The sequence below is a fragment of the Gossypium arboreum genome, chromosome 7 (assembly GCF_025698485.1).
Source record: "Gossypium arboreum isolate Shixiya-1 chromosome 7, ASM2569848v2, whole genome shotgun sequence".
Classification (NCBI taxonomy): Eukaryota; Viridiplantae; Streptophyta; class Magnoliopsida; order Malvales; family Malvaceae; genus Gossypium; species Gossypium arboreum.
Genome location: NC_069076.1, coordinates 103147851 through 103171798, shown reverse-complemented (window position 1 = coordinate 103171798; position 23948 = coordinate 103147851). Strand labels below are relative to the sequence as shown.

General features: G+C 31.0%; 2 protein-coding genes across 2 annotated transcripts; one reads left to right on the top strand and one right to left on the bottom strand.

Moving 5' to 3' along the window:
• Positions 1-4204: 4204 nt before the first annotated feature.
• LOC108456519 (ultraviolet-B receptor UVR8) lies at positions 4205-6734 on the top strand. Its single transcript, XM_017755079.2, has 5 exons — positions 4205-4468; positions 4570-4728; positions 4823-4858; positions 4978-5102; positions 5183-6734. The coding sequence occupies exons 1-5, from the start codon at positions 4372-4374 to the stop codon at positions 6452-6454; spliced, it is 1689 nt and encodes a 562-aa protein (XP_017610568.1). The 5' UTR covers positions 4205-4371; the 3' UTR covers positions 6455-6734.
• On the bottom strand, positions 6690-10733 carry LOC108456530 (carotenoid cleavage dioxygenase 8 homolog B, chloroplastic-like). The gene is made up of 6 exons (XM_017755087.2): positions 10244-10733; positions 8625-9368; positions 8341-8537; positions 7535-7724; positions 7354-7456; positions 6690-7242 (listed from the first exon to the last, which is right to left on the bottom strand). Exons 1-6 carry the CDS (start codon positions 10535-10537, stop codon positions 7097-7099), a joined length of 1674 nt encoding a protein of 557 aa, XP_017610576.1. The 5' UTR covers positions 10538-10733; the 3' UTR covers positions 6690-7096.
• Between the last annotated feature and the right edge of the window lie 13215 nt (positions 10734-23948).

Genomic DNA, 23948 nt, shown 5'->3' with positions numbered 1-23948 from the left:
GAAATTTTATAGAAAATAATTTTTTTGTCTAACTCAAACATCTTAAAATAAATTTTAAAAATCGAAACGATTAGTTTATTCGATTTACATAGATAATTCATTTTATTCAATTTTTAATATAAAAAACGAAACAGATCAAATGTAACTCTAATTAAAATTTTGAAAGTCTATGTTCAAATTTGATCATGGTAAATTTTATATTTACATTGAGTTGTGTATACGTTATATGGTTTAAGTGAACATATGAATTTCACATTCAAAAGATGAATTTATTCATAAGAGTTTAAATATGGTGTTAATGAAATTGAAACTCGTATAGTAATTTATTGATATTTAGTTAATTATTCAGTGAAATATTAATATAGTAAACTAAATGTTTATTTATAATTAAAAATAATAAATAAAAATTAATAAATATTGATTTAAAAATAGAACATAGATTTAAATATTGAAGACAGTATTATTAAAAGGAAAACTACGAATCTTAAAACAAACGTAAAAAAAAAAAAAAAGCCAATATATGAGTGATTAGTGAAGTAGAATAATGAATGGAATGGGCGGTAAAGCCCACGTTAGAACCCAAACGCCCAGTCTGGATTCAGGATTCATGTGCGGTATTCATCCTATCAGCAGGCTTACAACCCTACTTAACTTTGAATTATTTAATTTTAGGATAAAATACTAAATAACTCCTCCAAAAATAATTAAATTTTTTGTCGACAAGTGTATTTAATTGAACCATTTGAATCATGATTCGCATTCAATTAAGCTCTTTAAATTCATTTTTTTGTTGGAGTCCCTGACCTATTGTTAAGTGATGACGTATTGATTGACATGAAAAATAATAACATGACAACGGACATAGAATGACAACGTAAAGGCTTAAATAATTTTTATTATCTTACAATAGCTATGATTTTTAATTATTTTATGAGGGATTCATTGATTATTTAAGTAAAAAATTATTAAAATTATAATTAAAAAAGTATAAATTATAAAAATCATAAAAAATATTAGAAATTTATAAGTTATTATAAACAATTATATAAAAATTTAAAAGATATATAAAATTATTTAAATTATTTAAATATTATAAAATTATAAAATCATAAAAAAATTAAAGAAAATCTATTAAAATAAAATTACTACACCATTTTTGTTTTCTCTCAAACACTATCTTACATCATATTCCAACCCATCCTTATCAATTTCTCTCACATCATCCTTACTCAACAAAAACATTAAGTGGAAGTATTTGTGCCGGGCTGAGCTTAGGCCCAAATTTAAAAAAATTTCAAGCCCAACCCAATAGACTTGGCCTGACAAAATATTAATTTTACCATAAAATATTAATATAAAATTATTTATATATTTTTTATTTTTTGAATAGTAAATCGAATCTGCATATCAACACCTCTCCTCATTGCTTACCTTACACTATCAAGCACAAATCACTTACTCCACACCCACACAATGTTTCCTTATTGCTAAAACTAAAGACACCAAACAAACAAAATAACAAAATTCTTCTATAAATTTTTTCTTTCTAATTTTATAACTTTTAACATTTAAAATAAAATTTTAAGAAGTTTCTTACTTTATAATCTTTTATTAATTTTAATAATTTCTATAAATTTTAAAAAACCTATAACTTATTTTTAGTTTTTATAATTTTAACAATTTCACAAATTTATGATAATTTTTTTATAATCTATAATATTTAATTATGTTTCAATATTTTTATAATATTTTAATAAATTTTAAAAATAAGATTAAATTATCGATTAAACCCTTGTAAAATAAAAAAAATCAATTAAACTCTCGTAAAATAATAAAATATCAATTACACTCTCCACTTATTAATTTTTCCATGTCAACTTACCATCTCAACACTTAATGATCATCAGGAGCTTTGGTGGACAAATGAATTCAAGGGATTCAGTTAAGTATAAGTCATAATTCAAATGACTAAATTGAATGCACTTTACAATGAAAGGACTTAATTGATTTTTTAAATATTTTTCAGAAGCCTTATTTAACATTTTAGCATTACTGAAAAATTTAGTCAACACATTTTTTATTCAATGTCTGAACTATATATAAACTACCTCAAACCCTTAACTTTTAAGGATATTACACCTTTAAACCCTATCTTTGATATTACTGTAGTAACACGAATAACAATAGAATATATCTGATTAGAAAGAAAAGAAACAAAAAGACATGTTATAATGAGAGCATTTGACTTTTCGTTCTGTCATAACCCAGAATTGTGTAAGAAACTACCGTTTAAAAGTAAGAGTTTCATCCACGTTACAGAATTCAAAGTTTTCATTAATTTAATAACAACACAATTGATTATAAGTAGTGAAAATGATTTTACTAAAGAGAAATTTAATTATTTAATATTTTTTTATATCATTGACACATCATTTTAATAATTTTTTAATTTAGATCTTAAATCTTAAATTTTAAAATTTTTAATCGTCTAAAATTTAGAATCTAAAATTTAGGTTAAAAATTTATAAAATAATATATCAATAACATTAAATAATTGATAAGAAATATAAAATAATGTAACATCTCTGTTTTATACGATCATTTCTCGCGATATATTTCTAAAAAAATTATGAGAAGGTAATATATATATATATATATATATAATCAAATTATGTCACTTATTAGGTGAGCCAGTGTATTGAAACGATATTATATGCACTTGGAGCATGCAATGAGTTTAGCAAATGAAAAGGAAATTGGATTTTATATGGTAAAATATGTTGATTAGATACCCTTATCCTAATTTTCTTAATAGCTAAGTTATAACATTTTTACACCTTAATAGATAAAACCTTGGAATAAAAAAAATGGGCTTTTGTTTATTTAATTAAAATTGTCTCTATCTCCTCAAATTTCAATTCATTTTGGTGACAACCATATATGGACACTTACGCTAAGTCCAAATATTTTATTCCATAACCTTATAATAATTTCATTGGTTCATTCATTTTGGACCGACATTAGAATTCCAACACGTAGTTCCCTTTAAGTTATAAAATGGATGTAATCATTTGGATGTAATCATTTTTTTAATGCGAGATGAAAAAAAAAATGATTAACGAATTTACACGTAAATTCCAATTATAGGGAAGAAAAATCGTATGTCCAACTATTATTATGCATTTTGGATAAAGATAAACTATTATTTTTAGTTTTAATCTGTTGATAACATTTATATATATATATATTAATTTGTTATCCATACACATATATAATTATACTAACATCCTCAATGTCCCAATGTTCCTCAATAGTTAAATAGTAGAACGGTAGACTATTAACTGACCGATTATATATTTGAATTTACTTTTTTAACATAGTTACATCCCTTTTCAAAAAATGATTGAGTTTTCTTATCTTTTAGTATGTTCTCAAGTCTTTGAATTTATGAAGCCTCGTTTTTGTTAACATACTATAATGTTATTTTTTTATTAACACAATGACACCAAGCTCTTATTGCAGCTCACGCTAACAATTAAAAATCGATTTCTCTTACTTATTGCATCAAAAGCTAAATCACAAACTAGCGATAAAAAATGTGCAGTTCTGATCAGATTTGTAATATAAATTACTCAGGGGCGTAGCTCTGAGTTGGCAGGGCCCTAGTCCCCCCTAAAATGAAAAAAAATTCATTTAAACCTTTTAAAATTTTAAATTAGTAAAGTTAAAATTACACATTATCCCTTAAAAATGATAAAATACCCTAAAATTATAAAGATATAAACTATTAAAATTATAAAATTATATTTTTATTATCGTAAAAATTATAATTTAATTTCGACTCTAAAAATTTTTTCTAGCCCTATAAATACCCCTAAGTTTTGTAGATCAAACATGGATCCTCAATCAAATGTGAGTTTTCATGTAAATTAATACTAAAAAAAATCTAAACTAAAAATCAATACTTATTAAATTATTTAATAAATTTTATTCATTCTGCTATCAAATATATAGTTCTTACAATTTCTCTATATATAGATAAAAATAAAAATACTTCATTTAATTTTAAAAACAAACTTCATTAATTAAAAATTTTAAATGAGAAAACACTAGAATTTATCCTCTTTCCAATACAGAAACTAAAGATCAAGTTTTGTCAAATTTGTCCCCAATGTTTAGAGATAATTACCAAGCAGTATTTAGTCAAAAAAAAAAAAAAAATTACCAACCAGTCAAATCATTTTCAGACATCAACCAAGCTCTCTATTTCATGCTTAACCAGCGCGATTTATATCAGTTTCATATGCTTTTTAGTGTTTACCTCTCTCTCAACTATATCAATACTAAAGCTTCATACTCTCTGGAAAAGAAATGGAATCCGCCGCCGGAACAGCCGATGATTCCAGCAACATGCCGCACAAAGTTGTTGCTGTTGCCGCTGGTGAAGCTCATACTTTGGCTCTCTCTGGTAAGCTTTCGTTTATTACCTCAATTCCTTCTTCCCTAATCTCTATATGGTGGTAAGAATTATCAAAGTTAAGGTGTTTTTGCAATGAATGGAATTTGCAGGGGATGGGTACGTGTATTCATGGGGCAGGGGAATGTTTGGGAGACTCGGGACTGGTTCAGAATCCGACGAGATTTTCCCGGTTCGGGTCAAGATCCAGAACTCAGAGCTTAAGCTTATAGCTGTCGCAGCTGGCGCTTATCATAGTCTTGCTCTTGCAGGTTTATTATTATATTCTTAGGTACCATGCAAATTGTTCTTTGTTGAATCAGTCTTTTTTATGTTTGTTAAAATGCTACACTGAATCTATGGCAGATGATGGATCAGTTTGGTCTTGGGGTTATAACGTATGTATCCTTTTTATAGTGGGTTTTATGGCAAAATTTGTTCCTGGAAACTGCATTGCTATCATCTATTTTATATGTTTTCTTGATTTATATATTTTGGTGTATCCCTTGACTGCCATATGGATGGCCAACTTGGTTTACATGGGGAGAATTCTTTGGCACCTCAATTGATGGAGCGGTTTCTTGAATTGGGCTCCCCTGATCAATCAAAAGATGAGTTAGAGACGAAGAGTAAAGCACCCTTGAAGGTATGTCATAAGTTATTTGCTGTTGGGGTTCACTTCAAATGCTATGTTCTATATTCTTCTCATTGTTTGTTCTACCATAGATTTGTGCAGTCAAGGCTGGAGGAATGACTTCTCTTGCTATTGATAATCTTGGAGCCCTTTGGATGTGGGGCAATTGTCCACAGGAGAATAACAATGGTGACGGAAGCTTGACATTTGTGAGTTGTTTTACTCCAATTCCTGTTTGGGATTTTCACGGCCATACTGTTGTTAAGGTTGCATGTGGAAATGAGCATGTTGTAGCCTTAGTCAGTGCTGGAGAAAGGCATAAAGGTGATGATCTCCTATGCTACTCTTGGGGTGGCAACGGCCATGGCCAATTAGGCCTAGGAGATACAGAGAGCAGGGCTCGTCCTGAAATTGTTGGAACGTTTAGCCAGGACATTCAATGGACGGTTTATGAGGTAGCATGTGGTGCCTTCCACACTGCTTTGCTTACTCGTAAAAAGAGACCAAGTGACACACTTGAGAGTATGTGTTGGACGTTTGGCCTTGGGGACAGGGGGCAACTTGGGCATGGAACCACCCGAAGTGCATTGGTTCCTGAACCTGTGAAAGAGTTACCGAAGCCTGTATATCTGGTTTCTGTTGACTGTGGATTGTTTCACACTAGTGTTGTTTCATCAGCCGGAGATGTGTGGTCATGGGGAATGGAAAAGGGTCTAGGTCTATGCCCAGATGCTAGTTTTACAGGAACAGATTCAGGTGACGCCATTTCTCCCCTACGGATACACGGACCTAAATTTAATGATCCGGTTCAAGTATCTTGTGGAGCTGCACATACTGTTCTTGTTGCACATGATGGATACAAGCTATGGTCCTGGGGCAGGGGAAGGAGTGGAGTTCTTGGAAATGGTAAAACTGTCGACTGTTTCAGCCCAACAGTCGTGCTGTGGCCTCCACTGAATGAGGATTTCAAGCAAGAAGAGCTGAATCAGGATGATAAAATTGTAGATCAAAAGGGTTCTGATGGAGTCTTGGAGATGGAGAAGAAGTTATCTTTGGCCATGGAAGAGATGAAGCTCCTCCAATCAAAACTTTCCACCATGGAACGCTATGCAAGCATACTTCACGGTTCAATCTTTGGTAAACCTTTTGAAGTGCAAGATATTCCGATCTCGTTGCAGAACTCTGGCACTTTTGATATTGCAAGGGAATGGGAAAAAATGTTGGAGTCATCAGATCGTAGCGGGCTTGTTAGGTTGGAATTGTTCTACCGAAACATGCTGACAGGTGTTAAGGATAAGATTTTGAAGAAACGGATCCAGGAGTTAATAAAGGAGTGCCTTCCTTCTTCAGCAGAAGGAAAATAGTGATGTAAAATCATAATAAAACAACAGAAGCATTGGTACATTCAGCATTTTATTTACTGTGATAAGCTTCCCCTATTACAGGTACAAAACACTATTTCCTCTTTCTCATTTTTTATAATAAGGATAATATATCTAGTGCAGTCAAGAATTACTTACCATGTTGTTTCTGGTCATAAATCACACTCATACTGTTCTTAGACATATTTATTATTGTAAAGGTTATGGCATTGATTGGTTTGCTATATTTATAATAAGATTGATAGTTTATTACTTTTGCTTACATATATGGTCAAGAATGCTTACATATCTTTCACTCCTACACAGCACAAACTAACTATACATTTTTTTTTCTCTTAGAGTTTCTATTTCATACATTGGTAATGGAGTTTTTTTAACTTCACAAGCGGGGAAAAACGTACGTATCAGTCGATAATCTCGGTTGTGAAGTTCAAAACTTCTCTCATGGCTGATTATATAGTTTCTTTTGTTCTTAGTGCTTTTTCTTTTCTTTCTATTTCTTCATATTAATTTGTCAAATGCATATGTATTTATCATATGACAAGGCTATCGCCAGCATTTGGTCATGATTTATATATGAACCATGAGAAGATTCTGGTTGTGAGGAAGGTGAAGTAGTGATTTTTATTCTTTGGGTACCCAACATCCATGTAGTCCATATGGTAAACCATAAGGGAGCTTTGCTCTTGCAATCTCTTCAAATGTTGATCCATCTAACAATAAAGCATACCCATTTCCATTTTTCTCACTAATCAAGGAGATCACAGCACCTGCAACATTTTATGAAAAAACCAAAAGGGAAAGGAGGATTAATTCAATCATATTAGATTATCAATAGTTTTGCTGAAAATCCATTTGAAAGAATACAATCAATAGCTCACCATCATCTTCCTCGGTTGCCCCTGGCCGAGCCACGAAGAATGGTTCAGACGGCACAGCCCCTGCTTCATGCCAATTCTTTGCCTTCTTCTTTACTAAATCAAGCTGCCATATCATACACAAATGAACTTCAGCACATCATCACCACCACCGCCACCACCATCATCAGAATTGAAAATTTACCTTGGTGAGGGTATTGGGGAAATGACATGGGCGTTGGGCTCCACAAGCATAAGCATATCTGTATTTTTTACCCAACTTTGTGGGGTTGATGCTACACATATCCATGCCTCTGCCATGTTCATCAGGCTCCAAAGCTGACTCCAACTTCCCACAGGGACTCCCATCCAACGGAATTGTGAATCTTCCCACCCTGCTAATCAATTAACAACGTTATTAATTTCTATCACACTGTATTAATCTCTGAACTCATAATTAGGAAGTCCCTTTATGCTATATTAAATCAAGATCACTAAATCTAAGCATATAAATAGCCTAAAATGTAGCAATCGCCTAAGGATGTGATTTTATGCCGGCCTACATCTTTTGATCTCAGCTATATATACGTATGACCCCTTTTATTGTCGAAAGTTCGACTCTATGATCCATGACATACAAGTCATTTGTAAGTGAGAATGCTACTACTTAGATCATAGGTTAAGGGTTAAGTATAACTGTGCACAAAAATCTTCAGTTTTCATGGTTTCACTTGTTATAGAATTCGAAGGCACTCTATGAGCCAAAACGTGTTTTTTTGTAGAGTTGAAAGATAAAACCCTAATCTCTTTTCTCTATTTCTCTTGTTTTGGCACTCTACCTTATGAACCCGACAGGGCTTTCAGCAGTGCTGCTAAAAGATAAAACTTTGATCAGAGAAGATACTTAACTTTTATGATGTACCCTTGGCCTATGAACCCATAGAGCTCTCGACAGAGCCGGGAGACATCAACCATATGTATATAAATAAAACCATTAAATATGAAAATTACCTTGCATCGGGTAATAAGTCGTCCTTGCCGTTGAAAGAGCGAAGATTTTGAAGCCTAAGCTGATCAAGAATGGTGGCGTCGGCGTTATGTTCACAACAATCGGCGATTATAGCAGTCACCCGACCGTCTTCATCTTCCTCTTCATACGCATTGATGAAATGAAATGTAACGAATAATGGCACTTCCACACTCGCCACCTTCAAAAAGATTTCCCCACATTTTAAACCCTTTCAGTTCAGCATATAAGTAACATAACACAATGAAAAAGAAAATGAATCACTTACGATTTTTCCACTAGCTTTACACATAACATGAAGGAAGGCTTTAGATTCAGGATGCCACTCGAATTTATACAATGGAGTAGGTTCAGCTCTGAGTAAATTTTGAGCGCAGTACCTTAATGGCATTTCAGGCACCACAACATAATGTTCAGTCACTGGAAATGAATGAACCCAACCGGGAGCTGGTCCGTTCCTACAGTTAACCCTCCCAATCACTTTCCTTTCATTTGTCCCTGGTTCCATTCTCACCACCAAGTAACCAGGGTTCACCAAATCAGGCAACAAGGTCAAGAACTCGGCATCAGTCACTATGGGATGAGCCGAGTGTATCAATCCCCCTAAACTATCACTATATTCCAACCTCCCCAATGTTTCCAAGCTGTTAGGGTCAATAACTAAGGACCCTTTTTGAGTTTCCGTCAGGCAAACTACTCGGCCGTCTCCAAGCTTGACGACGCCGGTGTTGGCGTTATCGGTTAATGAAGCACCGGAGAAAAGCTTTGCGATGTCCCCAACATAAGCCATGAAGTTTTCATATTTAGGTACTTCCGAGAATTCTCTGAAGCAAACCTTTTTGTTTTTCCTTGCAGCCTTATAGGCCTCGGATTCGATTTGTCGGTGACCGGCGATTAATCTGCCGTTCTCGAATTGGAGCTTGACTAGTGTTGCATAACCGTCAAAGAGGTGACGGAAGTTGTAATCTTCTATATGCCATAGACCCGGGCCATTTCGTAAGTACGTCCCTTTCTGCATGTCATTACGGTAAATTAATTAATGATTTAATCACCATATAAGATAAACATTTTATGTTTATATAAATCTAGTATATAAACCCTTTCATAAAAATATTATCAAGTCTTCAAGATTTTATGCCATTTATACTATATAGTTTATATACATAGGTGATATAAAATACGATCAATTACGGATTCCACGTATAATCTGAATTTTTTTTTTAAGTGGACGGTGGACCAACATAGGTGTTGGTAAGAAACAGAATTTATTGAAAGAAGAAAATAAAAAAAAGTGGCTGTGCTTTTCAGTGGCAGCCTAAGGGATTCTTAGGACACATTTTTTTTTTTTTTAAATTATGACGAGATATACAAAGTTAATTTGATGTATACTTTGTGTTTTAAGCTATTTGGAAGCAGAATTTAAATATTTTCTTCGACATTTTCAAGGAAAGAAGGACCCGCAGAAGTAAACATGTGGTGAATAAACATGTTTTTATCCACATAAAAAAAAGTTAAAATGTGTCCTTGTATTTTATTTTTATTTTATATTTAAATTTTTTATTTTAAAAATTTAGTTCCTATATTTTCATATTTTATAATTTAAGTTAAATTGTTGGTAGAGACAATCACAAATCCTAAATATGAATCGTAAAATAAACATGCATAATATCAATTTTTATTAAATTCATTAATATGATATTTTTAGATAAAAATACCCACTCAATAACCATGCAATAAAAAATAATATTATAAACTTAAATTTAATATAAAATTTTAAAGATATTAACTGTTATAGTTATATTTTTATATCTGAAAAATAAAAAATTTAAATTCCATTCTAAATGAATAAAATGTGTAAATTTTCATGATTTTCTTAAGTATACGTACCAGCCATAAAGGTATTTCTCCTTGCACAACTAGCTCCCCTTCCCATCGTTCTTGTCTCACACTCGTCCATGCAACGTGGTTCCGATCACGACGGTCTACGGTTTCGTTATCTAGCGATGGAACAATCACCGGCCGACGCAACGGACTCGCCACTTGAGTGATTGTTAACCCTCCCTTCTCCGGTTTCCTAACAAAACCAGCCTTTTCTATTCTATGATTGGATTGATTGAAATCCAACATGGTTATGGGTGAAAACTGGTGCCTGCAAATACCTGAAAGTGATAGGGAATCCATCTGAGAGGGAGATAAAGAATAGGCTCAGGTATATGCAGCTGAAGAAAGAAAAAAAGAAACTATTAAGGACAACAGCTAGGATTGTTAATTAAGAGCTAAAATGCCATATGCTATTTATAGAAATGCTTGGGGAAAGAAAAAAGTTAAGAAGGTAAGGGACAACATGTTTGGAATCTTGATTGGTGGAATTCCTTTGCACTATAAGACACAGGGTTTAATCTCTTTATATTTATATGAGATATAAATTCTATAAAAATTACATGGTAAATTAATATATATTTTAGAGGGTTCATCTAGGTATGTACTATGTAGTGTATTTGAATATAGTTGGGATGTTTTAAGGAGAGTGCAGCATATGAGTGTGCAGCACATGGGGGGTTTTCATTTTCTTGGAAGAAAATAAAAGGTAGCCATCACATAAATATTGTCATTTTGTTTGTGCTTGATGGCCCAGCAAGAAAGAATAATATTTTTGGTTTTGGTGATGCTAATGTTGCCAAGCTTTGGTGGTGCTGCTTCATTAGGGATCTGCAGTTTTTGGAATCTCATATTATTAAATATGTGCAATCTGATCACTGGAATATATGAAAATGTGGAGGGTTGGAATTGGTTTTAGGTAATTTTATGTCCCAAATGATCATACCATAATAACAAAGTTAGGGTTATTTACCGAAGTCCAATTAAAACCCAATCTATACTATTATTAAGTCGAATTAAAATCTAATAGGTTCTAATATTCTAAATTCCAAGTAACAAAAAAAAAAAAAATTCTCAATTCCAAATTTAACTATAAAAATAATTAGTATAAATACTCATTTAAATGTTTTAAAATTAATGAGGTTATTTTATTTGTTGGGAACTTAGTTATTCTATATTTGAGGTTTCTCCTCGTGTCCAAATAGCTCTTTGAACAGCATGTTTGGTCATCATGTTTTATCCCTTATTTGAACAACTATCTGGATAAATCTTTGTACATTAGTTTAGGCATGCCTTCAGGCCAACTAAGTATAGTATGAAGTTGACATTTTTTACCTTGATCTTTATGGTATGTTATACTATCAGCAAATGGTCCTTAAGCCATGTTTTGTTATATCTTGCATGTCGTAGATCGAAATTGGGAAGAGTAGGAGCAATGATTGACAATCTTATTGCATGCATTATCCTTAACCTTATCCTTTTCAGAGAATTTCTAATTGTTGGGGAGTTTGTTTATGAAGGACTTTTTGAGACAAATATTCAAGATAATTTAAGTGATATATTCAACTTTTCAATGAGAGTTTAATGTCTACCAAAACTCTACTAAAGAAACTCTTGTAGTAGCCTATAAATAAGTTGTTGATTGATTTCCTCATTGAACTGTTTGGAGTGTATTTAGACACTCCTTGTTTAGAGGTTTTTATGGAGAGATATTGTATGTAATGTGAGATATTTAGGGGGAGTAATATGTAATAATTTGAGTTCAACTTTTGGGCCGTAATTGTCCATTGGGAGGGCGTAGATTGGGCATTAACCAATAGTTGTATTGGATATGAATTGTTAAATAAAATTACTCTCAACGAGGACCCACATGGTAGGATTGGTGCATTTGAACTATATTAACAAATAGCATGTGTTGATTCTCTCTTTACTTATCTCTATAACTCATGTTTTGGATTTGTGTTTATTTCTCTCATTGTTTTGCTTTTTGCATTGATGTGCTTAAATGGTTCTGTCCAAACTTTTGTCTGAACTTTGAACTGACCAGAGAGCAAACCAAGATTCTAACAATTGGTATCAGAGTGGGCTTTAAGAGTTTTTTGAAGGTGATCTTGTCTTTGGTTTGAAATAATGAAGCCGATTACTGCTTGGGTGAAAATGTGAAGAGCAAACCTATTGATAGGGGGACTATATGTTTGAGCTTGGTTCTATATCTTGGAGGGAGTCTTTAGCATGATGCACCTTGTCAGAGGGGGTTCTAAGTTAGTTCCCTTTATTTTCACTTCAATCATATGTGCTGTGAGTGTGTTACCATTTGCTGCAAGTTTTATTAAAAAACCAAATAAGGAGATGGATGATAAAGAGGAGTTTGGTTTTGTTGATGATATATCTATTTTTTTTGCCGCTTTAAGTCATATTTCTTTGAGATCTTTGTTTAATGCATGATAAAAGAAGGAGCTACATTAATTGTTTGCTGATTAGTTTTTTTTTTTTCCAAAAAAGCAAAAGTGAGAGATTGTTGGGACCTTATATAAAGTTTCTACTTATGTTCAAATAGCTCCTTGAACTGTATTTTTTGTCACCATGTTTTATCCTTTGTTTGAACAATTGTATATACAAACATTTGGGCAATAATCTAGACATGCCTTCAAGACAACTAACTGTAGCTAAAAGTTGGCATTTTTTTACTTTGATCTTCATAGTGTGGTACACTATCAACAAATGATCCATAAGCCATGTTTTATTATATCTTAAATGTTGTTGATTGAAATTGGGAAGAGTAGGAGGAAGAAGGATCAAAAATCTCATCTCAAGCATTATCCTTATCCTTATTCATTTCAAAGAATTTATATCAGTTGGGGAGCTTGTTTATGAAAGAGTTTTTGAGATAAATATTCAAGATAATTCAAGTGATTTATGCAGGTTTTAAATGAGAGTTCAAAGTCTATTAAAGCTATGCTAAAGGGACTCTTGTATTAGCCTATAAATATGCTATTGATCAACTTCCTCATTGAGTCATTTGGGAGTGCATTTAGGCACTCAATGCTTAGGGATCTTTATGGAGAGATATCACATGTAATGTGAGGTATTTGGAGAGCATGATTTGTAACAATTTGAGTTCAACTTTGGGGCTAAAATTATCCATTGGGAGAGGATAGATTAGGCTTTAGCCAATAGTTGTACTAGATGAATTGATGAATAAAATCATTCTCTGAGTGAGGCTTAACATAACAAAATTGGTGCATCTAAGCTGCATTAACAAATATCGTGTGTTGATTCTCTTTTTACTTATATTTATGACTCACATTTTGGATTTGTGTTTATTTCTCTCCTTGCTTTGCTTCTTACATTGATGTGCTTAATCGGTTCTGTCCAAACCTCTGTTTGAACATTGAATTGAACAAAAAGCCAACCGAGGTTCTAACAATTAGTATCAAAGCAGGCTTAAGAGTTGTTTAAATGTGATCCTGTGTTTGGTTTGCAATAATGAAGTCGATTAATGCTTGGGTGAAAATGTGATGAACAAACATGTTGATAGGTGAATATATGTTCGAGCTTGGTTCTACCTCTTAGAGGGAGTTTTTAGCATGATGCATCTTGTCAAGAGGAGTTCTAATTTAGTTCCCTTTGTTTGTACTTCATTCATATGTGTTGTGAGTGCTATCATTTACTGTAAGTTTTGTAAAAAAGCCAATGGGTGGAGGTGAATGATAATGAGGAGTTTGGTTTTGTTGTTACTATTTATGTTTTTGTTTCCACTTTAAAGTCTTGCTCCTTTGATATCTTTGTTTTATTCATGGTGAAAGGGCAAGCTAAATTGATTATTTGCTGCTAAGTTGTGTCAAAAAAGCCAAAGCAAAGGATTGTTGGGACCTTATTTGTACTGTGTATGAAGTTTTTCCTCATGTTCATGTTGGAAAAATCTGGTTAATAATACAATTTACAATTATAGTAGAAGTTTAAAAATTTTCAAAACCAAGCTAGTTTATGACATTTATAGCAATAAAAACTGTTAGAGATTGTGTGGCCCGAATCTTGTCCCTTGTTGAAGAAATAAATACAATGGCAAAATAAGGTCCTAAGAATCCTTCGCTTTGGCTTTTTTGACACAACTTATTAGTAAATAATCAACTTAGCTCTCCTTTTATGCATAAAATAAAGATATCAAGGGAATAAAACTTTTAAAGTGGTAACCAAAATATAAATAGTAATAGCAAAATCAAACTCCCCATTATCATTCACATCCTCTTATTGGCTTTTTGACAAAATTGGATTGGGGTTGTGACCGAGGGTGTGAGGCAGAGCCCCTGCAATACGAACCATATTGCACAAGTTGAGTCCATATAAAACTATCTTTCTACAATTTGACTTTGATTAGAACATGATTTTTCAACCCTTAAATAGATGTAGTCGAAACTCCTCTTGTATCATTCGTTTTTCAACATTAGTGAATTTTTTCTCCTCTGCCCATGATTTTTTTCGGAAAGGGTTTTCATGTAAAATATGTGTTCTTATTTTTCTTTTCTTATTGCTTTGTGATCGTTCTACCGCTATTAGCGTTTATTATAACAAAAAAATTTACCTAAAAGTAACTATGCTTTGTACAAGACAGATTCGAGTTTATCTTGACTTTCAACTAAACAAATTTCTTTGCTATTCTTGTACCAAAAATTGCATTGAGTGTGGGCTCAAGCAACACGAACCGAACACAAAACAAGAAATAATATTATTACATTTAGTAGAAAAGTATTTCTCTCAATAAAAACTGATAAAGATTGTAATTCCTAGAAAATAGAATTTATTCTAAGTAAATAATCTACCACTATTTTTGGCAGAATAATGATATATAATTCAATCATCAAAAAATGTTTTTTTTAGGCCAACTGATGCAATCTATTTATATAGGGAGAGATAGAATAGTCCTGGATGAACAAATCTTTTAGAAATAATATTTATTTAATATAAAACACTTTCTTAGTCTAACTAGGGAAAGGGTGGGTGTCACATCGTACTTAACAATAATAGGGTTGTTTGCCCCTCTCTAGTTAAGGAGGAGATTTTGGATCTCTCATGTATTGGGTCCAATTATTCGTATTTCTTGGATTTCTGATCCAACACTTTATAATTTAAACTAACTTAATATTTGTTTTCTATTTTCAAAATAAATATTATTTATTCAATTAATTTAATTAATTAAACTAATTAAATTAACTAAATTAATTTCTCAATTAAATAATTTTCTCAACCCAATTTTAATTTCGTTAAAATCATTACAACTTTACGTAAAAGAATATATGAGGAAATGTAACACCCCCTAATCCCAAACCATCGCCGGAAAAGGGTTACGAGGCGTTACCGAACATATTGGTTAATTTACAAAAAAAATTTATGAATAAACAACAAATATATCAAAATTAAATCATTAAGTCTCTTTTATGAACCCTCGAGGCCTAAATCATGTATTATAAATGAATAGGGACTTATTCAAGTACTCCGAAAATTTTTTGTAATATAATAATAATAATAAATTTTTTTAAAAAAAATTCAATATAACCCCTTTAGAAACATATAACCTTCCCTGCAATTTCAAATTTGCAACTAACTCAACACAACAACAACTCAACAAATACAATCTTCATCCAAATCATATTTGTCTTATAACAATATCACTAATCCTTATTTTATCTAACATTATATCCATTCATACTTTCAAGTAGTATTTAAACATCTTAATTAATTTCCATTCATATCATATATCAACTTATATTAATTAACTTAACTAATATATTCATGAGTTGATACAAAACATAGTCACATCAGCTCCTATACATGCCATATAAACCATTTAAAGTATTTATAACAAAATCTACCGGAAAATCGAGATAGTGTGACTTGAGCGTGATGATTCGATCCTCTGACCCTCCCGTTAATCTACAAAGAGCAATAAACATTACAGGTAAGCTAACTATAGCTTAGTAAGTTCGTCGGCTTAAACCATAAACCTTACCAATATTAGTTTCAAAAATTCAAATCATATGGACATTTCAAGTAAGTTACTTTCATCCTGTAAATCATAATCTCATTTTAAAAATAATTTACTTAATTGAGCTCAAAAATAATGATAACATTATTTACATTTCTTTTTCCACACGTTACAATTACGACTTACTGACTTGTTAATTTAAGAAACGATTTACGGACTTGAGTACATCGTGATCTGAAACCCGAAATCTAACTGAAGCACAAAAGTGCTAAACGGAAGCCCGAAGGCTAACTGAAGCACATAAGTGCTAAGCGGAAGCTTAGAAGGCTAATCAAGCTCATCGAGTGAATGAAACCCCAAAAGGGTTAACTGAAACTCATATGAGTTAACGGAAGCTCGTAAGAGCTAAACAGAAAGCAAACACGAGAGTTCGCAACAAATGCTGAATCTCGGTTTACTTGGGTAATTTACAGTCAATTCATCTTTTTCACCAAACGATCGTACTCATTTCCTGCGTTCCGTTCCTCTGAATTACTCAGTTCAATTTCGTAACTTTTGTACATGATTTAATTATTTTCAACAATTAACATACATAAATATTAATCACCATTCATAAAATAACATTGAAATTTAATAATTTAACCGTACGAACTTACCCGGAACAATTTGCAGTAGTTGTAGAGATTTCTTGAACTATTCTGGAATTTTCTCTTTTCCTCGTTTATCCTCAATTTCTTGATCTATAATATAAAATTTTCATTTATCAGTATTGACTTCAAATTCATTCTATTTCACATCCTTAATGTTTATAACCCGCTTACGAGTAACATTATCTGCAATTTTACTATTTACCTATGTATATTCAATGCTGTCCATCCATGTCATAGTCACTAAATTATTTTTATCTTGAGCTACAGAACTCCAAATTAGGATCTGCTAATTTTCACTGAAACTAGACTCACATATCTTCTTATCATAAAATTTTCAGAATTTTTGGTTTAGCCAATAATTACAGTTTATTCTTTAAAGTCACCGCTGTTCTGCTGTCTGACAGTTCTAACCCTTCTTCACTAAAAATTAATTATCTCTTCATACAGAATTCGGATGATATTCCCGTTTGTTTATTTTGAAAATAGACTCATTCATAATTCTGTACATATAAATTTAAGTCCCTAATTATTTTTATTCAATTTTTTTATGATTTTCAAAGTCAGAACAGGGGAACTTGAATTCATTATGACCTTATGTCACAAAATTAATTATATCTCATAATTTACAAATCCTTTGCTTACACCGTTTCGTCTATGAGAAACTAGACTCAATAAGCTTTAATTTCATATTTTGTTCATCTTCTAATTCGATTCCTAAAATTTATGGTGATTTTTCAAAGTTAGTCTACTGCTGCTGTCCAAACTGTTTTAGTGCAAGCTGTTTATTACCATTTTCCCCCTAAGCTTTTAGTAAATAACAATTTCGTCCCTACTCAATTAGCCTCTCAATTGAGCTGATTTTTCTCAATTAACACTTTATTCTATCACCTTTAACTAGTTTACAACCTTTAGGAATCAAAATTTCAGAAATATACTTTAATTCCAAACATTTTCACAATTAGGTCCTAAAAATCAATTTCTATTGAAATTACCTAATAGAATCATCTCATAAACATATTAATGCTTTAATTTCATTCTATTTCATCATAAACTTACAGCACTCAACCATGGTGACTTTCAATTTCATCCATGAAATCAAAAACTAATGAATTTAATAGTAGGACCTAGTTGTAAAAGTCTTAGAAACACAAAAATTACAAGAAAAAGGCAAGGATTAACTCACTTGGTGCAAAAATTATGAAATACCAGCTTATAGAACCCTCCTATGGCGTTTTTAGCTGCTGAATTGAAGAGAAATGAAGAGAAATCTAGATATTTCCTATTTAGTCCTAGCTTTATTTAGTTAATTTTGCAATATTCCAATTTTGCCCTTAATTCATCAATTTTCCTGCTGATTTCAAACCCCTTGCCGTCCAGCCCAAATAGACCTTGGGTCTATTTGCCTTTTAAACCCTCTTTCTTTTATCATTTAAGCTATTTAATCATTCTTCATAAATTTACATTTGTTACAGTTTAGTCCTTTTTATTCAATTAACCATCGAAACTTTAAAATTTCTTGACAAAACTTTAATATTAACTTATTAGCACTCCATAAATATTTATAAAAATATTTATGGCTCATTTTAAAAATTTCAAACTCTCGATACCTCATTTTCGATTCTAATTTTTTTTTAATATTTATTTCTAGTACACTATTCGCTATTTCAAAAATTTTCCTAACTTCACATTTAACTTATATTCACTAAATTATTACTATTTTTCTAATCATTTGTCGGATTTAGTGATCTCGAATCACTGTTCCGACACCACTGAAAATTTAGGCTATTACAGGAAATATATTTCATTTCCTTATTCAATATTACCGTAAAACCAATAGTTGTACCGGATGAATTGTTGAATAAATTCATTCTTCGAACGAAGGTTTGCAGAGTAGAATTGGTGAATCCGAATTGCATTAACAAATATCCCGTGTTAATTCTTTTTTTTTACTTATCTCTTTGACTCACGTTTTGAATTTGTATTTATTTCTCTCATTACTTTGCTTTTTGCGTTGATATGCTTAAGTGGTTTTGTCCAAACCTCTATTCAAACATTTGTTTGAACATTGAACTGAACAGAGAAAAAATCGAAGTTCTAATACTATTTAACTATGTAATTTCATTAATTTCTTTAAACTTAAATTTATAAAAGAAGTAATGAGACGAATAGGATTTTGTGAAGAATGACTGAATTTAGTAATTTCTTTAATAGAAGTGTTAATATTAATATTTGATTTAACTTACAACGATTATTTTACTCATTTTTAATAAAAATATATAATCAAACTTTTAATACAAAAATCTCTACTATACTTTCAGTGTTATAAATCTTGCATGTATATATACACATACATGTACATTGACTGAAGATTCCGTAATGAGTCAAACATATTTGAAGAAAGGAGATGAATATTGGAAAAGATACTGAAAGAGGGAAAAGCATGCATTATGTAGTGTCGACATCGTCGTCTTTCATGGTGATTTCGAGCTAACCCAATGAATTGTAACTTTACAAGTCCTGGTAGCCTTTTAACCAAATACCAACAAGGTATATAGGTCAAAGCTAGACTACGATTGCGGCTTTGGGTTTGCCAGTCAACACCCTCTATCTGTCTCCATATTTACCAACATCAAATAACAATGACCAAGTTACATATTTTCAATACAATGAGGGGACATTGATTAATTTCATGATAATATCTTTTTTACACTTCTTTTACCATGAGTAAATTACTGTCAATTTATACACTACAAATAGGGCTTTGTAATTTGAATACTTAATGTAAGTGTTTAGGGTATACACTTAGTGCTGCTAAACTAGGAGCTACGTCCGTAAAACCAGCTTACATAAATTTGTATCTTCTTAATAATATATGTATTTTCTCAAATTTTAAGTTCAAATGCCATGAAATGGAAGAAGGTAATCAGGAGATCTTATAATAAACGTCGATAATAGCGGTAAAATGATCGTAAAACAATAAAAAAAGAAAAAACAAGAACACACACATTTTATGTGAAAACTTTATCAAAAAAAGATCATGGGTAGAGGAAGAGAAATTTATTAATATTGAAAAACGAATTATACAAGAAGAGTTTCAACTACATCTATTCAAGGGTTAAAAATTCTTGATCTAATCAAAGTCAAATAGAAGAAAAATAATACTATACAGATTCAATAAGTGACGAAATTCGATTCACACAATCTCTAACAAGAAGCAACAGTGGAATTAGGGTATTTTTGGCTCCAATTGATTGCTTTGGAGAAAAGATTTTAACATACTCTACATTCAACTCGTTTTTTTTTCTTTGGCCAGTACATTAAACTTGTTAAAGAGAGATACATAATCATAAAAAGCTAAAGACTTATAATTATTCTATGCTACACCTATTTATATTATATGGATGGAAGTAATAGATATAATATAAAAATATTTAAATAATTATTTTAATCATTAATAAGATAATGAAAATTGTAAATAATTTTTATAAATGATATTTTGTTTTGTTGATAATATTGGGACCTTTTAAGTTTTTTAGTATCCACGTTTTAAGTTGATTTTAATGTTATTTTAAAATTAAATTATTTATATAACCCTACTAATGAGTCACCATTAATTATTAAGTAAAGTAGAGTGTTTGAATGGAAGTGTTGATTGTAATAGTCACTTTAATCGTCATTGTAATAAAACAAAGGGAAAAAACATATAGGGTTGTTTATGTAGTTCGATTTTTCGATATCTGTGTAACTTAATTCAGTGATATCTTTAATCCCAATAAAAAAAGTGATTCAACTTCTATCACACTCCAGTATAGTAATCTTACTTTTGTACTTAAAAATCTAGGTTACTCTTAAAAACTTAGGTAGTAAATAAAACTTGTTTACTCTTTCAAATGCATTCACAAAATACATTCCGCTATGAATAGATAAGTGCTCTCAATACCCTGTTACAAAATCTATACAAGTTTATCAATATAAATAATAGTTGAGACTTGCTAACATACTAAAAGATCAATTACAATCCAATCCCCTCTTCTTTGTAGCTAAAATAGCATAAATATGATATAATAATAAAGACCAAAGTAAGGTGGATGGTTGGAGATAAGTCTTCAATGTCTATCTCGATCCAACTTCCATAATATAAGGGATTCAATTTGTATGATTAGATCCAATCCAATCTTCAAAATAATTTTCTTCAAATAGATTGATCTTTGTAGACAAGCTTGCATACTCCCACACTATTAGCATCATTCAAAATCAAAAGATTTTGTTTCAAAAATTGACAATTTCAAATATAGTAAGTTGTCTGTCACGGTGATGATCATAGTGGCCATTTCTATTGACACATAGACAATCACTTCAAAAATTTACCTTAATAGTTTTGTTTTATAAATTTCGTTTATTTGTTTTTTTTCAATTGAGTTATCATATAAAAAATAAAGCTTTAATTGAAATGGTAAATTTAAAGCTTTGGAGACTACAATATCAATACCAACTCAATCACAAATTTAGATATAATATAGATGCTAATAACTAATGGTTAAAGTTTATCACAAGTCTCTTTACCATATCATAAAGTTCATTTTAATCCCTCTACTATTAAAAGGAATATTTTTGTCCTTGTACGTTGACAAATTAATATTTTAGTCCCTACACATTAACTTTATTGTTAATGGAATGACATGACTTAACAATGACTAACGAGGCATCAAATATTAAATTAAAAGGCTAAACAACATTTTCAAAGAATGATTAAAAGTAAAAAATTGATTTTTCTTTTACCCCAATTTGTTTTTTATTGCGTTTAAATTATTTGTAGCTTGGTCTACCTTAGTTACCATTAAACCATGTTATTTCAATTTTTCCAAGACTCGTAATTTTTTTAATTTGATTTAATAATTGATTTAATACCCGTTAACAACACTGTTAATGTCAGATTTTCAAATATATAAAATTAAAATATTCCTAATAAAATAAACTTTAATTGACATATCTTGTATATTTGAAATCATGAATGCATGATTGAGGGTTTTATGAGAAACGAAAAAAAAAATAGGATCTCTAAATTTCTAAAAACATTTAATACCTTATTATGAACTCAGACCTAGCAATTCTTACGTCAATAATATCGATATTGCAGCACCAATTGGAATATGTTACCGTCCAAAGTGGAATATTAAACAAATTAAAGCTTCCCTTTGAGTTCCAAAGCCACAATGATTTATTCCATGAACAAATTTTCTTAAAGGAAAACCCCAAAATTCGATGATTCTGCCTTGTGTATCATGAATTCATAGTCCATACCCCTTTGGGAAAGTGGGTATATCAAGTCACTCCCAAGTTGCATACTTTATAATAATTAGAGAGTACGAGTAAGGTTGACTACAAGTGTGATTGGGGGTCCATGTGTTGGCCAGTACCAAAGTCCCATAAAATTGAAAAATTAATACATTTTTGAAAAACTTTCAATCTGCCTCGAAATGCCAAGCATTTCACTTTTGTCGTCTCAATATGTAATTTTTAATTATAGTTATTGCTTCTGTGTAAAGAAAAGACTTGGGACCATGCATATGCTTAATTATACATAAAATCATAAATCAATTTGCTTTCTGGATCCTTCTGATTTTGGTCCAAATATACATGCATATGTATACACACATGTAGCCCTACTAATATCAAAAAATATTTTTAAAATATTTTGCTTTTGATTTATAAACAATTAATGAAATATATATAATATAAAATAAATGGTTGAGTTAATGTTACAAGTAAACTCGATATAAATTTTGTAAATTCAAACATTTGTTAATTTGTTGAGTAAAATAGAATATGAATGAAAGTGACAATGGAAGTGGGCACTTCCAATGGCACTGTGTAAAACATAATAAAAATATATAGGAGATGAGAAATTGTTTAGACAATTCAATTCCCTACGTCTATAAAGTTTAGCTCGATGAGAAGAATTCATTATCTTTAATCCCAATACAACAAGTGATCTAAGTTCTATCACACTTTTATATCTAAAGACAAGACCTCTCACTTCTAAGTTTTGTTAAACCAAACAACAAATTGGTTTTACTGTATCAAATGTACTCTCACAAAAATGTTCCTTGATGAATAGGTAAGTGCTCTAAATGCTTAGCGACAAAACCTATACAAGTTTTTCAAATATATAAAAATTCGAGATTTGCTAGTATACTAGAGACTGATTACAATCCAATCCCTTATTAACGCCAGCTAAAATAGCACAAATGCAATATAATAATAAAGACCAATATAAGGTGGGCTGTTGGAGATAAGTTTTCAAAGTTTATCTCAATTCAACATTCTTAATCCGAGGGATTTGATTTGTAAAATTCGATTCGATCCAATCCTTAAAATATGTTCCTCCAAATGAATTGATCTTTATTGATAGACTTAATTATTTTCACAATATTAACATCTATTATAGTCCAAAGATTTTGTTTAAAAAATTATCAAATTTTTTTTAACAAAATCATACAAGTCAGAAAGTTAATCCTTCAATCCCTAATATGTTGAATCAGCTTAATCTCAGCTCAAAGCTTTTCAATGATGCGGTTGTGTGAATCAATAACAGAAAAGAAGTGATTAATCATCCTATTGTTGAAAACAACAAGATTAATAGCAAAGGCTGCTGCAATGGGCACTTCAACCTAATATAGGGACCTTACTTGAAAAATTATGAACAAGATTATACAAAACGCAATGGGTGAAATTGGTTAAAGAAAATATGGACGACCCACTTGCCCTAAGTTTATCTATTAAGGTGGTCTCATGTTTGGCATAAGAGGGATTACTGTTTCAATTGCACTAAGAAATCAACACCCTCGTAATTGCTACGGTCTCTTCTTGTCTCTCCTGATTCCTACATTTATAATATAGTATTTATTTCATTCATTTTTTGTGGCAGACAAAATTAGGGTTTCCCCACAACAAAAGCAAGTCCATTATATTTTAATTAAGGGTTAATAATTTTTGTTAATTAGTGGGGACTGGAGGGTCCAATTTTAATGATTGCAATGAGGATCCATTTCAAACAGTGCTTATTCACATTTGTTGCAAC